Raw genomic sequence first — 17676 nt, 5'->3', positions numbered from 1 at the left:
GAATTGATTGGAATGAAACCATGTCTTTTGGGTTGAAACTCATTCACTTCGAATTTGAAAATCTGATGCAACAACTCTCAGTAATCATTTACAACATTGAGTAATCGATTACTCAAATGTTTTTGTCCACTTGATCATTTATTTTCGAATTAGAGTAATCGATTACAACAAGTTGAGTAATATGTTACCCAACTTTAATAACACTAGTAATTTGTTAGTGAAAGATAGTAATTGATTACTCTGGTCAGTTTTAAGTTGGATAACTCTTTTCTCACACTCGTAACATGTTACTTAGATGAAGTAATCCGTTACACACTATTTTTGAAAATTGTTTTAAGTATTTTAAAGTGTTTCAATTTTCTTTTAAAAATAGTTTGAGCATTACTACTATTGTATAATCAAGAGTATAGGATATAAGTACCTATTTTAGACTTAGACTAAAAGTCTTGAATATCTTGAAGCTTGAATCTTCATTGTCTTCATAAGTATTCTTCTTTTTCTTCTTTTTGGTGATGTTGGTGTTTTCATCAAAATCGTGTCAAGGTCAAGAGCAAAGATCTTCTTCACAAAGACTTTTTGGCTGATTGGAAAGCCTATATAAATGCATTTTGGCTGATTAGGAATGGGGAAGAGAAAAAAAGAATTCATTGGGTGAGGTGGGAGAAAGTGTGCAGACCTAGAGAGGAAGGTGGCCTTGTGTTTAAAAATTTATTCTTGTTTAACTTGGCTTTGTTAGGTAAGTAGAGATGGAGATTGTTAAGTGATGGTAATTCTCTATGGGTGAAAGTCTTAAAATCAAGGTATGTGGATGAGTTTTTAAGGTGTACAGAAGTCAGTGATTTAGATTGCTTTAGAAAGGGACTTGGTGGAGAGAATTGGGGCCTCTTAGTCAGACTAAGGAAGGAATATGTCATGGTTGGGTGAATGCTGGTATTCATAGATCTTTAGGTAGTGGCTCATATGTTCATTTATGGATTGACTTGTGGGTTGGGAGTGAAACTCTCAAAAAATTCTTTTCCTAGACTATTTTAGGTGGCTCTGGATCAAGAGGCAACTATTGATTCCTTGGGTGTTTGGAGTAATAGGGATTGGTCGTGGAAATTGATATGGAGAATGAACTTGCTCACTTGGGAGGAAGATGAACGTGAAGAGCTTCTAAGCCATCTCCATGAGACTACTCCTTAACAACATACATGAGGAATGCTTATCAAACTCTACAAAAGGTGAAAGGGAGCAATGAAATTGTTTTCTTCAAAAAGTCTTTGGGCGTGTAATGTTCCGACAAAGATGAGGTGCCTAGTATGGAAAATTGTCTGGGATGGGATACCAACTAAAGTGAATCTTGCTCATAGAGGTGGACTAAATGATCAAGACCACCTTCTTTGTTCTCTTTGTGGTGAGATGGAAGAATCTACTAATCATTTGTTTTTCACATGTTCTGCTTCATATCTTGTTTGGCAAATGCTTTACTCTAGTTTTGGTTTCTCTTCTATTATTCATAACAATGTCAAGGCTCTTTTTTCAATCCATGAAAACTTTATAAGTTTGGGGAACAACAACAAACTATTATGGGTGGCTCTATAGTTTATCACAATTTGGACTATTTGATACATAAGGAACAATGTTATTTTTGAGAATAAGAGGTTCCATATTGATAAGGTGATAGACCTTATTTTCTTGCACTCTTAGAGCTTTCTCAATACTCGTTTTCCTTTCTTCTCCTATTCATTTGTGGAAGTGAGTAATCCCTCATCTTATCTTTCTCTTTGTTAATTATAGAGATTATGTGGATATGAGTATCACCTGTTCTCCTAATTTCTTTATCTCTTGATTAATAAAGTTTTCATTGCTGATAAAAAATATATATTATATCATTTGTATCACAAGATCACTATTTCACCAATGACAAAATTATTAATACAATTTACATTTTAAACATTCATTTTTCTCATTTCATATCTAAAACATATAATCCCAACATTAATCTGGTGTATCTCACATTGTTTATTTTACTTCTAAAATGCCCTTCTCCCTTCAATCTCTAGTTGGTATTGCTCATAGTTATCTGATAGGTAGTATGGATAAGAGTACATGAATATTTTGGATACATTGTTCATTATTATTTTTAATTAATTTTATGAGAGTTTCTTCGGAACAAACCTAGTATATGGTAACCGATATATAGAGTTAATGAAACAACTGCAAATATGGATGACTTCCTCCGAAGTTGGATATCTACATTTAAGAGAACGTAAACAATAAAGTTACAAGTCGTAATGAGTAACAAGTATTAAACAACAAGTTGGCAAAGAATGGGGATATATAATTAGCAGTTTGTTGAAGAGAGTACCAGTTGGCGTGACAATTGCATGAAGAGCCCAAAAGAATAATATGGAACTAGGGTTCTCTCATACATGTGTAGGTAAAAACTAGAAGAATTTCATTTTATGATTAATGATTTGTTTGCGAGTTAAATTTTGAAGAAATAAAGAAGATAAAGATTGAAAGTCATTTTACAAGTATATTTAATAACTCTCCAATATTTTTCTTTTTTCCATTGTCCTTCAAAAGTCAACTTGCAAACAGACTTTAAAAGTTGGATATGGTTGGAGAATGCCCTTTAACATATGAATTTTGCTCGATGATGAATTTAAGTGAATAATTCACTCATATATAAAGTAAGAGTAATAATATATTCTCGTATTAAATTATTCTTCCCACAAGAAAGTGATATATCACTTATAAATTAATTATTAATATATGTCACTTTCTTGTAGTTATGATGATTTATAGAATAATTTAGTAAAAAAATGTGTCATTTTTAAAAAAAAAAATTAAGGAGAAGATGGTAAGGTGCACTATTGGGACAAAATAAGGAATGTCATATGCATGTTATTATTATTTATTAATATTTAACTCCAGTTAACCTTATGAGTAATTTTCACATGTTATAAGTTAGGGTGAAATGCATCTGTTTAAATCTTAGGAAATAAATTTGTTATAATTCAAACATTAAAAGGATAAAATACATTTTCCCCTTATTAATATTGGCAATCAAAGTATTTAACAAATTAACTTATAAATCGTCTTAAGAAAGATATAACTTTTCTCTATTGATAAATGAAAATGAATTATAAACAGTGAAACTGTGGTGGTAGACAATTGCATCCAGGATGTTGATGAAAACACTCTTTATTTGGGACCCAATGACCCATTGTTGTCGTGGATGGATAAATGCTACTGGTCTCTCGTTATAATCCGGATAAGAATATGTTATCTCAAACTATGTCCAAATTAATCATATTATATCATGTCAATTAAAAAAATTAAACATTCATAATTTTATTAATTTTGCTTCATTGTGATTGGTTAGGGACATGGTTATGGACATGATTGAGGACAACAGATCCCCATCAGTTATAATCATAAAGTTCCTTTCCGTATGAATTGAGAAAACAAAAGATAATTAACAAAATTTAATAATATACAAAAAACGACCTTTTAATATATTTCTTATTAGCTCCTTTATTACTAAAATAATTTTATATAATCTTGTATTATTGAAGTTACCTATTTAAGGTAACATATTTCTTAAACAATATAGAGTTTGCTTGGAAATAAAATCGAATTTAATTTTGATGATCAATTCTACGATATTATAGTAAAATTAACTTCAAATCATTTTCAATTTTTAAAATTTCCTCCTAAGAACTACACTTCTATATACACATGAATGATTAAACAATTAAGACGACCCAACAAATTATCATGTCGCTTATTTTTACCACTATCATCACCACTTTGCCGTTATCATAGTCACTCTCAAGACAACTACTAAAATTATGGCATCAACATGTCTTGTTTGTCATATTATCATCTTCACTGTCATTTTATCGATCAACACCATGTTGCCGCACCATAGTCACTCTCAATATTAAGGCTGAGCATGAGTCAAGTAAGTTTAATAACTTGGTCACACATTTTTCTTCATATTAATCTATATTTTTATATCTATTTTATCTTATTATATCTTAACTTTATATTAGTTTTATATAACTTTATTGTAATTCGGACACGTTTTAGTATATAAAAATAAACATATTTTTAAACTATTATAAAGATAGTTTAAAAAATGGTCTCACTCAATTCTAAATAAAAAAGGTGGACACGTAGCATTTGATCCTTGTTTTTGTGTCACTATCTCTTAGCTGTATCAGATTTTTTTCGATTTGGTGTTGATTGCTTCTTCTTGAACCTTTAGGTTGGGCCATGGACACGTTACATCTCATCTAAAAATCCAATCTTTTTCTATTTTACATTTTATTTCTTGTAAAACATTGGAAAAAGTTAGAACTTAAACTAAAATTAAATCATTACTAGTTACTGTTCTTTATACACGATTAGCTTACCTAATTTGGTAAGTAAGATAATTGTTATGAAACATTCTATATATGGGAAAGGCCAAGGGACCAAGTGTCATTCTTATAAATAATATGCATTTCGTGACAAACTTATATGGTGCCTATGTGACCTGAAATAATACTTTTAAAATATGTGTGTGAGAAGGTGAAAACGTTTGGGTACTCTAAGAGAGCATATAATAGGTGAGGATCTTCTTCATATACTCAAATATCCGGAGAGGAAAATACATAAAAAAAAATTAAATACTATGATACAATATATTTATTCTATAAATATAATGAATTGATATTATTATCTTTAAGAGTAAAAGCAAAAGAAACAACTTTCTCCCTTAGATACGGGAGAACAAAATCAGAATCGTGTTGCCACCAAAAAAATGTTCTAGTCACAGATATTTTAAAGCTATTTTTATTAGCTCAATAGGTGAGACAATCTAGCTTCTAGACATGCGTTTTATATTAATCCCATTACTTGTGTGTTGTGTCCAATTTCTACTAGAAAGGACAAAAAGTTGAACATGGAATTGAAGTAGATCTTCCAAGCATGCATGCAAAAAGATACCTGTTTATAGTAGGTTATGAGTTCAATAAGATTAACCTTGATGTCTCATAGAGTAGATTTACTCCATGCATAAATGAAGAATTTAGATATATATTTTCAATTGTTTTATTCTCATAAATGGTTGTTCTTTAGTGTTAGTTGGATATGACCGGAACGAGGGATCCGGTTGATTAATTTGCTTCTAGAGACTGGACGGGATGAGATTTGGACCCACGGGTGGAGGTACGTACCTGAAAAGTTATTTGAGGCTCAAGTCAATATGAAGGGAGATTGATGGAGAATAAATTAGAGTAGACGAGAGTAAATGCTAGCCATGAATGAGAGAATTAATATTCTTATGAGTGTGAGTGAAGTATTTATGATGTAGGAGAATGAGAATATATATACTTCTTATAAGGGGACACCTCTTATTTATAATAAATGTTATGGCGACGTGACATATATCAAGTGGCTGATGGCGACTTGGCAGTGTGCATTGTATGAGAGTAGCAGGTTTGTCCCTATTGCATAGTAGGTTCGCCTCTGACTGCGTCTATCAGAGGGGGCATTTTAGAGTTGCAGACAGTGTGACAGATCTCAATTGGGAAGACATTGCATGAGGTGTCAGGAGCAGTGATATTTGATGTGAGGTGATGCAAGCTTCCAAGTTGGACTTGTCTAGCTCAAGAGGACTGACTGACTTTTCAGGGGGCGTGACAGAGCCCAATTAGGGGATATATTTAATGAAATGTCAATGACATTTATGAGGCTTATGTGAGGATGACGTAAGAGTCTGATCCATATCTACTTGTGTTTTGTTTGGTTGGTTGGGTCCCATCCTGGTTTGACAAGATATCCGATTTGACCGGGATAGAACAATGGGCAAATAAATGAGAATACCATATATGATTTACAATTTTTTTTTATAGTTTTGTACATAGAGGACACTATTTTTTTTAGTTTCCTCCTGATTGACTTTAATAATATTGCTCCAATGTATTTGTTCCTAACAATTTACTATTTAATGTGTTTATTAGGCCAACATAATATTCTTATTTATGTTATATTTAATTTATTTATTTTTATTTTTTCAGTGTCCAACATTAAGTCTCACAATATTACAAGTCCACTAGTTGTGCAATACAATTTTTTCCCTTAAGTTCATTAGGTGATACTTTTTCATCACAAATAACACTTAAAGTACTCATCATTTCATTCACATCTCCTTTATTTTCTTGTCATTTTGCATGATGGGCTCAAGACTCTTGAATTGTGTGTTTTATACTTTTATGTTGTGGCAATTTTAAGTTAATAGCCATACATCATGAAAACTTAATTACATCTTATATATTCCGTCTTACTCTATTTAAATGAAAATCAAGTACTTCTGAAACTTATCTCCATTCGCTTAACTTATTTCTATTTATTTCATGTTTTGACTCTCTAATTTGGAATACATTATATACAAAAACAAATTTATTTTGTCATGGATATGCTTAATAAATACATCTAAAACTATTGGAAAAAGAGGAGCTCAAAAACTTTGTGGGCTACTTAAAAAAATTATGACTCCTTCCTTTGTGTTATGAGGTTAATTATGAATAAAGCTAGCAAAATAGGTAGACCAATCATGTCTGCTCGAGTATGCCTATACGAATAAGGATATCTCTATTAATAAAGAGACAAATACTATAAAAAATAAAAAAAAATATAATATGATAAGACTGATAATGGAGAAGATCTTTACTCATCCAATAAAGAAAACAGAAAAGCCATCTTAAATAGACCATAAGTCATTTTAACTCGATCTGATTGGGTTCCAACACAATCTAATTGGGCAATTATTTTTACTCGAATAACCCAATGTTTTTGGGGAACGACCTAAAGCACTTTCTCTATAGAAATTTATCTACGGGTTTTTATTGGTTTCATGTATCACTCTAAGCTATCAAAAAAACAATTTCGGGGATATGTATTTAATTCCCAAAATTACACAAGGTAAGGACATGAATAAAGTATTTTTTTTAACCAAACACTTAACCTTATGGTTTATCATTTTTCGTAATGTTCATTTAAGGTTCGTTTGCGAGTTGGTTTTTAGAAAGGAAGGAGAAGGGAAGGTTTCAGAATCATGAAATACACATATAAGATGACTCAAATGTCTTTCATTTCCCTTCATCCCCCTCTAAAAACCAACTCGCAAACAGACTTTTAAACTTAGTCATAAGGTATACTAATTGTAAGAATTTATTTTACTTTTCTCTTTTCTTATTCCTTTTTATTTATTTCATTTTTTATTTTAATTTTAATTGAATAATTTCATTTTTATATAAATAATAATAGAAATTATATTTTAACCATTACTTCCCTTTTTATAAATAATAGTAATAATTATTTTAAATAATTAATAATTAATTTAATTTTTATAAATACTAAATATTTTTATATTTAAATAAATAATAATTAGTTTTAAATTTCAACCTTTTTATATTCAAATAAATAATATTTAGTTTTAAACAATAATAACAACAAACATTCCCTCTGATAATAAAGAATCAATAAAAAATAAAATAAATAATTTCTCTTTAATTAACTTAAAAATATATAAATGATAATAACATTACTAATAAAAGAATGATCGTCATTATTCCCTATTTTCCTCAAGTCATCCTTTAAATGACTGTGTTACACTACTTCTATTCCTAATAAATAAAGCACAAACAAACAATAAACATGTTTCTACCCTAAAATACATAATTTTGATTTTCTATTACTAATGATGATATTAATGAGTAAGATAAAATAGTATGAGAAACAATAATAATAAAAATAAGTTTTTCCTTTATTAATAATCAATTTAAATTAGTCTATATAATTAGTGAATATACTGTGCTTCAATTATAACTGACTCTTGAATCTAGATTAATAGTTTAAAAGACCAATGCTTTCCAATAATGAGTATAAAAATATTTTCTTTGTTTTGACCACAAAAATATGTGGTGACAACTCCAACTCATTATGAAATGATATAATCTCCCTCTATTCTCTCTTAAGTTGTGTAATTCGTATTCAATCGAAAATTAGATTGTAACTTCTATGAGTATTTTCCACTTATAATATATTTTATTCATCTTGTCTTATTTAATATGGTAAAGTCCATAAAATTCTCTTAAATTTTATGTCTTTTGTAAGTAGTTATCATGTGTGTTCCTAGTTATCCCATAAACTTTAATTGTTGTTGAAATTGCTCGATGCATAAATATAATGTTAAATTACTCATAATTAAAAATGCTCACTCATGCATTTTTAATTTCCACATTCATATTACTATTATTTAAATTTAATTTTTTTATACATCAATATTACCATATTTTCTTATTTAACTTTGAAATTTATTTATCATAATCTTCTCAATCAATTTATATTTTGACAATGGTTTCTTCTTGTTAACATGTAGTGTTATAATAGTGGACCTGTTCCTACTGTTGTAAATTTGATGGTAGCAGTTTATTGGTTGATCTATCAGTAATCTAATATTATCTTTATGCATGAATTAATTTTACTAATAAATAAAGTTTAAGGAATAATTACAAAGAAAAAGTATTTCATTGTATTCACTTAAAGACATAAAATTTATAGAGGCTTTATTCACTTTTAATATGGAATTCAACTTGAATTAGTGAAGATTGATGTTCAAATCAACTGGCCAAAATGGCAAGAACCTGGTTCTATTCGTGTAGAAAAATCTATTAGAAAATATCAGCATCCATTTGTTCTAATTTTAAGGAAATTTTACACACATTTATAACATTATCCTTAAGATTGAATGCAAATAAATTAGACAAGGCATAACCATTGGACAAGTTTTTATTCCCTGCATTATCCTTTAGCCAATTCAAGCACTAACGCAAAACTTTCCTTAGCTTTTTTGACAGTGAAATGATCAACTTTTGAGGTTTCATGAAAATAGTATCAATAACAAGAATCTCATAAAAATCATAAGGAATACGTGTGTGCGAAAAACAGTTGAAAATTATGAAAACATTCATCAAATATTATATTATAGAGAAACAAAAAGAATGATGCTGCTTAATTTTTATACATAGGAGTATGGAGCATCAGATTCTAACAGAATGTTCTCAAAGACAGAAGACGTAACTCTATTTTATTCATGATACCTTGCTGATTAATCACTTCATGACAAATCATATTTGTGTATTGGATTCTAGCACTTACATTTTGGTTTGCTATAGGTAACAAATACAAGACATCTTGGTCTTTCTCCTTATGAATATTCAATTAGTTCCTTACACTTCAAAAACATTTGTTAACAAAAAAAACTCATACCTTCATACAAATTTTAGTTCTTTTTAACTTTTTCTCTTGAAAATTATACTGTAATGCTCTCATGAACTCAGACAGAAACAAAAGGGCAAGAAGAATATATTGGCACAAGACAAAGGGAGAGCTTGGATATACATTTTACTCATAAAAGATTTTGGGCTTAGTTTATATTTCATTTAAGAAAAAACTGATCTGGCCCAACCATGTTTATTATATTGTTTTTAGTCATAATTTATCTTCTACCGGAAACAAAGATTTGTTATCCTAAATATTGTTTTGCACCAATGACAATGAAACAAAAACATAAATAATAACAAATTTTTTTTTTTATTGACATAATATATTTTTATTGATGCGGAACATAATTTGGGACAATAGATCGAAGATTGATCACCAACCCAACCTGTAAGTACACTGCTGATAATAGTTTATCTTTTTTTCTTGTGTTGAATGGAAAGAAAAAGGGGGAAAACCTCCAAAATAACAGTTTTGGATCAATGTTCATTGAAGATGTACCCAGCCAAAAAAAAGGGTCTACCCAGCCATACCTAATCCATGTACCCATATTAAAAAAAATCATAGTTTTGTTACCGTTTTAACAAAACAAAAGCAAATCAACTACCAGGTTGATATGCCAACTCTTGATACCATAAAGTACTTGTACAAAGGAATGAAAACTCTTCATCCAGTCATTAGCATGCCAAATATAATCCTCACCAAAATGAAATGCCGACCAATTAACCACTTTCCCTTGCCCCATGAGCATAACAAATCATGCTAATCATCTTATAACACAAAAATTCATATTCTAACTACTTGCATTAACAAGTAAAACAAAAGGTAATGATCAAAACATGTTGACTAGCTAAACCCAAGACAGTTTTTAGTCACTGCTGTATTTTGGTTTGCAATTCAACTATTGAGTCTTTTGCCTCCATATTTGCTGGCCTTGTTGTGACTGCACAGGTCCCTTTGAAGTCGAACCGGTGGTGCTTGTCGCTCGACTGCCATTTTGAGAACGGCGCGGTGGTGGTGGCTGCTCCTGTGGATGCAGTTGTGGGTATGGGCGCGGGTGTGAGTGTGGGTCCCTTGAAGTCGAACCATTGGAGCTTGTCCCTCGACTGCCATTTTGAGAACGACGCGATGGTGGTGGCTGCTCCTGTGGACGCAATTGTGGGTATGGGCGCGGGTGTGGGTGTGGGTGTGGGTGCGGGAGCAGGGCTCTCTGCACCTGAGGCGGAGTTCGGTGATGGTAGTAACCACCATTGTAATCTGGGATAACAGGTTTAGCAATAATCATTGCCACCTCTGGTGGTGCTAAGGAGGTCAGGATAGAACTTTGATTCAGATTCTTTGAGGTAAGTAAGCTGTATGTATCCAGAAATGCATTGGTTATCTTCTCCAGTTTTCCTTGGTTGACCGACCGTGCAGTATTTTGTGGCTGCTCAAAAGGATCCTCAACCTAACCAACCAAAAGTCGGATACAAATATCAGTAGCAAAGCAGAACAAAATATGCATGAAAGAATCTAATATTTGTGACAATTGAACATAGCCTATCCCCAAAACAAAACAATAATATCACACCCCCAACGAAACTAGATGATGTTCGAGTGAGCAGAGTATTACAAATACTGCATAAGTCTTGGGCAGCCATCTCATGTTGTTCTTTATCTGTTCCCATTGTCCATTATATGGGGAAATTCCCAGCTCTGAGGCCCATGAACTCATCTGAGCAAACTGCAGGAACATACAACTTGCTGTAATCATTACTGAAAATATATTATATAATGGCAAGATGTTCAAACTATATCCATCGAGGAAATTCACTACCACAGAATCCAAACAGAAAATTCAAATAAAATTATATGCTTTCATTGAAAATGAGATCCATCAGAAGAACAACCTCATTTGTATTACACAAATTAGGCCAAAGAAAGACGGTTTCAAATTATCAACTTTGAACTGTATGGTCAAGCACACAAAAAAAGAAGGTATACGGAGTGAAGATACAAATCATTGTTACCAATAACAATTGAAAGAATACACTACAAAATTAAGAAAGGAGTAGTTTACCTTTCTTACGAATTCCACAAAAAGTTCAGGCACAGATTTTCTGTTAATTGGTCTGGACTTGTCTGATATGAACCGGTTTATATTAGCATCAAATGTTTCCGCAATATGATTCTCTGCGTCCACTTTAACACCTACACAAATTACATCAAGATAAAGGATAAATAACCATTGTATAGGGAACATGGTAATTCTAAATGTGGAATCAGCTATTAATAAATTGACAACTCTAATTCACATACTGTTTTGAGATATACAAATTACTTCAACACTCCAAGCACATAAGTTCAAACAACAAATGGCAAAAGGATGCTGGATCATGTTGAACAACTTTTTTGTCTTTGCCCCCAAGTTGCATTCAGAAAATGGTAGAATTACCTTGAGGAGGAGCAAAGGGTACAGGATTGTTATAACATCTGTGTTGTTAATTATGTAATGTAACATATTGTGAATATATGATAATGTTACCACATAGTGTAAAATTAATTCCTCAAAGGATTTAAAATATCACCAATTAAGTCATAGAAGGACCAATGCAGTGACACATTAAAGCTTTTAGTGGCTTATTTAGTGATACAAATCTTTAGGACCAAACTGCTAACACTCTCATCTTTAGAGGACTAAATTACTGGTTTTACTCTATTATTTATATATGACAGAATCAATTAGGATAAATCCTAGGATTTCCAAATTTTATTAGATTAGGATCATGTACCCTTGTAACTAATGCAGAGTATATTTATATAATGAATCCTTGTGTACTCAGTTGAAGACACACTCGTGACAATTCAACCATACTTCTCTCACTTTCAAGTGAGATAAAAGGATAGTCAAATGGAGATAACATAAGGAGAGTATAGAGGGTTTCTTAGGGTTATGCCCATTCATAAAAAGCCACCAGCAACTGAAAGAAAGCACTGTATATGAACCAGTGGCCACTAATCTGTCATCAGAGTCTATTGCTTTTCAACCCCAAACCTACAAACCCCATCCCTTTAGTAAGTAATTAGCCTACGGTTCCTGAAACCAAAATCAATCCCGTTGGAAAATAATGTCCAAGACATCTATAACAGAGGCTTAACTCTTCAAACTCATTTCAAAGGGAAACTACAAAGGCAGTGTAAAAAAGTAATACGGGGAGAGAAAAAAGATAGAAGGAATATGTTCAACTCTTGGCATCATAATGAGTTGTATGCATTCACAGCATTCTTAAAATTGAATGTGCACACAACCTGAACATATAAAAGAAAAACAAATAGTTTCAGCTTCTAAAAGTTCACCTCAAATTCTAGAACAATGATGCTTCAGACGTGAAATGAAATGTACCTATAAGATCATCAACCATATTGCCAGGGTATATCACATTAAGGGGTGGCAAAATTGCAGGAACACATGTCTGAAAATGAAGTAAAAAGTTGCATGCATTAGAAGACGAAGATCCATGTACTAACTTTCAGAGAGAAGGCAACTAAAAGTTACTTTAGACAAATTATAGTGGAGGTGCCAACTATTTAGATAGTGACATATCTTCAAACTGAACTGAGCACCTAGCACTTCAGGAGACTGAAGCCGATATGAAATGGTTGTAGTTCATACAGGAATATATAAAGAAAGTACACAGAAAATGTAAATTGCATCCCAGCAAAAACACAATCCAAAACAAAGAGCATATATGAATATAAGTAGAATCAGTAAAAATATCTCCTACTGTTGGCTGCAGCCCCCCCACCCGCACACACATTTAAAAAAGGGGGAATAATTAACTCAAAATAAAATAAATATGAAATAGGAGAAGTACCTGAAAGTGAAAGATCACAAGTAAACTCAGGGAATAAGAGTTGAAAGTTCCAGCTTTAGAATCATTAATTTTATGTGCTTTAGCCCATTCCTTGACCTACACAAAATAGAAAGAATGAACCAAACAGAAGCAAATCCTCACATAGAAACCCTACTTCAGCCACAAGAACATACCAGTAAAACCATATCACGAAAGCGGCCATCTATCCTGTTAATCCAAAACAAAATCTTGGATTTCATTTGGGCCTCCAGGTTATTCATTGAAATATCACAAGATATACTCTGACGGTTGTTCTTGAGTTTTAAAATGGGAATTCGTGCATTGAAGATGAACTGCAAACTATTCCATCCACCTGCAAATTAGTGTTATTCAAAAACACATGAGGACATAATATATAAGCTTGCAAATTCTATGTTTCTCTTTGCTTATAATGATTAACAAGTGCCTGTAAAAATATGATAAGCTTAATAAGACCTACTAATAAAACTAAAATTTACAGGAAAAATTTATTCAAATAAAATAAACCACTATAAGCCAATGCCAAGAGTGACTGGGGGTGATAAAAATATATTATTAGACTGAGTGGTTCACACCATAATGCGTCATCCAACAGCATAAGTGATTCCATCTTTTGTTATGACTTATGCATGAAATTAACATGCTATCTAGTGCAACTCCGTCTTAAATTTCAAAAGGATATTATAAAGCAACTCTTCGGAGTTCGGACATATAAGGTTATCCATGCCTATTGTTGCTCCAGTTCCTTAAGCTTAAATTTCCTTCTTATTTGAAGTGAGTCAATAGAAAAGACATATTTGTGACATCAAACTGATCAAATTTTGAAGAGAAGTCACCTTGTGTCCCAACCTTCAACAATACCCATGAAACTATGTTACCCTACAAGTTTCAATTATATTTGTAAAATTACAACCAAATAACAATTTCATATGACATATAAAACTAATTTCGTGCCCTTTACAGATCATGGATAAGTGCTCCTTAAAATAACTAAAAAGCATATGTATGGCAACCCAATAGGTACATATCCTAGCTGAATTGGCAAATCTTGGAGAGGCAGCATCATCAAATGATGATACAATGGTTTCCTTCACAGTACAATTTCTTGCATGGCTATTTGATAAATCAATAAAGCTTTTTTATTTCATTTCAATGAAAAGTTTGAGGGTGAGCCTCAGCGCAACGGTAAGGTTGCTTGTCTTGTGACATAAAGATCATGGGTTCAGATTCTGGAAAAAACAGTCTCTTTGCTTGCAAAGGTAAGGCTGCATAATCTACCCTCCCCAGATCTCATTAGGTGGGATTCTCATGCATTGGGCCACCCTTTTATTTCAATGAAAAGATTCAGCTAAGCTTTACATCCTACCACTAGAGCTACATGGGAAAAAAAGAGAAATAAATTATCAAACTGAAAAAGAAATGGATCTTCTAGATGGTTAACATATAAGTTTTTGTACCAAGCAATAGAAGCTTGAAGTATAAAGAAATTTACCTTTCTTTCTCAGAGCTTTTAAAAGATCCCCCAATAGCACTTGTTTTTGTTTTCTCCCGGTGGATGGAATATGTGAACCATTTAATAACTCAACTGAAATATCCAAGTCACCCCACCGTGTGAAGAGGTTAGACACAAATGACCCATATGGCTCAACAGTTGCTCCTGTTTCAAAAAAGAACGATAAATAAAATGGTTTTAAGATCAACTAGAGAGGCCTCCCCCTTCCTTCCCTAAAATCAACCTATCCCTACAACATGAGTCCACCCCTTTTGCTAGTGCATTGTAAAGTAATTTAGTGAATCTTGTATGCTGAATATTAAGTATAACTTTAAAAGGAGAACTAGTTCTAACTAGAATACTTAGATGAAAATAACTAGCCACTACATGGGGTTGTCTGATCTTCCTCCCCATATATAGAAATCCTGCCTTTATTTGATTAAATACACAAGCTACATTGAGTTATGTGATCAAACTTTTCTCTCCCTTCAAAGCTGTAATGGTTCAGGCCAACAAATATATTTATAAATATAGAAAAATTAATATAATAAAGAAGGACACTTCCATTGTTATGGATTATCTGTAACTCTCTTTTCCTTGCCTAACTTTAGCGTCAAATCACCAATGCAATGGAAGTTCAGGATAAAAGGGAACAGAAAGCAGAAACAAAACTTGTAGAAAGTTCACCTCTCAGGCTTGCCACAGATTCAACAACTCTTCGCAAATCATTAATAATCGCAAAACGTACTTCCCAATCTTCTTGTACGGGTGTAACCACTTGAAGTATATCTTTCATAACAATATCCAGCATATTATATGCACTCATTTTTGTATTTCAATAACCCCAAATAGCATTTAATATGCCAACAAAACAACAGCAATAGTAGTTTGCAGCACTGAATAGAAAAAATGGAAACAATAGGATCACAATCTACAAGCATAGGCCTCTTGGCACATGCATCAAATCCTTTCAAAGCCTCAGAGCAGCATCCATGACCTGATATAATTGTTCTTAAAGTTAAAGACTGCACAATGGGATCTATTCCATTCAGCATAAAGTTAAATACAGACAAGAGGTCTGAAACAATTACTTATAAAGTGACAACATACAGTACAAAAACATACTAGCGTTAAACTTATGAAGGTTGTAGACTGATCAGTAATCGATGAGAACATAAAATCATTTCTTTACTTAATACTTCATAAATTTCCTTCAAGACCAAATCTTTGGTTTCTCGTCATGATACTGACACCAGAAGATGTACAGACATAAGAAACTTACGAAGCAAATAATCCAACGGTTGTTTTTTTTTATTGTTTAATGGCCTAACTATTCAGGCACAACCACAACTAGCTATGCCTGTCCCTAAAAATAATTTATCTTCAATAGGCACTCCATATTTGACAAACAAGTTAACCATGTCTGATGTATCCAACACAAAATTACAGAAGCTTGGAACCAGCAAAATAATATTGACGCTATTTGATATGCACTGGTTTGTTCCCCTGATTTCTCTAATGAATTACATCAATTCCCTATGCCCATGAAAGCAACATTTCATTCAAACCCATACAAAGCAGAAAAGGCATGAACAGAACTCAAATCTTCTTCTTTACCAATTCAACCAAACAAATCCATGATTCAACTGAAACCAGCAAATACAATCAATGAAACACCCAGTTAATAAAAAAACACTTCACAAACAATCAATTCCCGTGTCTACGAAAGGAAAATTTCACCCAAATCCACTTACTAGATCCTCTCATTAACCCTCCGCGTACCAAATGCACCATTCAGAATCGCGTCACGGGATCATCACAATGAAAGACTTGTAAATTGTAATAATAATGTAAAAAATGATGAATCTCATTCGTAACCCGACCGCGAATTCGATCACAATACTCAAACCCACACCAATCATAAAAACATGACAGGAACTTAAAATTTCACAAGATTAATCTACACCTTTTCGTTTTCCAACTCAACCACACAAACCAATGATTCAATTGAAATCAAAAATCAAAATCAATAAACATTCAGCTAACAAAAAAACCCTAAGAAAAAGAAACAATAAGAAAATGCAATAAAGAAAACACACAAAGAAGCAAATCATCCTCTCCATCAGAATTGATCGTCAAAAAGAAGGTTCTAGAGATGATGAAAGACAAAGAAACAAAAGGGTAATAGATGAAACTAACATTGGATTTGTTAGGAATGAAAAAGGAGAAAACTTTGCAAGGGAAAGAGTGAGGGAGTAAAAGTGGGTATATAAGTATAACTTAGGAAGAGGGGTTTTGTATTATCAAAAAAAAATTGTAATACCTTTTGATAAATCCCTAAATTATTGATGAATAATTTTTTGATTGGATTTGGAAGCGGGAAAAGGTAAGTGGGTCAATACTGGTCATGGATTTAGAAATATAGAATGAGAGAGTGTGTGACAGAGCTATAGTTTCTAAAAATGCAAAACCAAAGCGTCACAAGAAATTTCATGTGATGCCACTCATATCTAACATAAATTTTGCTATAATCCCCAACAAAATTGATACATCTTCATTCTAAGACATATCTACTCAATATTTGATATATGTTTTTATTTTTAGTCTTTATTTTAAATTATATTATAAAATAAAAAAGAAGACAAATGTCAAATCCCAAGTGAATTTAAGGAAAATAACCTTTAATCTTTATATTAAATAGAGAATAAAGTATTTTCTTATATCACGAGGTAACTTATCTCCTTAAATTTATTTAGTGTTTGACATTTGTCTTATTTTCTTCACATCAAGAAGTTTTCACTTTATAAAAGAAAAAATAACACATATCAAATATTTGGTGAAGATAAATTATATGTAGAGATATTTTATTCTTATTAAATAAATCATACTATAAATCTTCTTAATTACAAAGTACTACTTTATTCATTAATAGCGGGGATTCACTTACTTCAAGATTAAGTTTTTTAAACTTACTTTCCATCATAACTATTA

General features: G+C 31.8%; 1 protein-coding gene across 4 annotated transcripts; it reads right to left on the bottom strand.

Moving 5' to 3' along the window:
- Positions 9904–17013, bottom strand: LOC109345104 (protein HESO1-like). 4 transcript variants are annotated; one of them, XM_019583898.1, is made up of 10 exons: positions 16885–17013; positions 15373–15682; positions 14686–14850; positions 13349–13527; positions 13176–13271; positions 12704–12773; positions 11381–11511; positions 10934–11044; positions 10394–10768; positions 9904–10276 (listed from the first exon to the last, which is right to left on the bottom strand). In XM_019583898.1, exons 2-10 carry the CDS (start codon positions 15509–15511, stop codon positions 10223–10225), a joined length of 1320 nt encoding a protein of 439 aa, XP_019439443.1. In that variant the 5' UTR covers positions 15512–15682; positions 16885–17013; the 3' UTR covers positions 9904–10222. The 4 variants fall into 4 exon arrangements, with proteins under 4 accessions (XP_019439443.1, XP_019439439.1, XP_019439441.1 ...); XM_019583894.1 differs by having other exon boundaries at positions 9904–10375; positions 10481–10768; XM_019583896.1 differs by having other exon boundaries at positions 9904–10375; positions 10481–10768; positions 15373–15581; positions 16885–17008.

The sequence above is a fragment of the Lupinus angustifolius genome, chromosome LG04 (genome assembly GCF_001865875.1).
Source record: "Lupinus angustifolius cultivar Tanjil chromosome LG04, LupAngTanjil_v1.0, whole genome shotgun sequence".
NCBI classification, from domain to species: Eukaryota; Viridiplantae; Streptophyta; class Magnoliopsida; order Fabales; family Fabaceae; genus Lupinus; species Lupinus angustifolius.
Note: the sequence above shows the minus strand (reverse complement) of the source record. Positions and strands in the feature narration are given on the sequence as shown.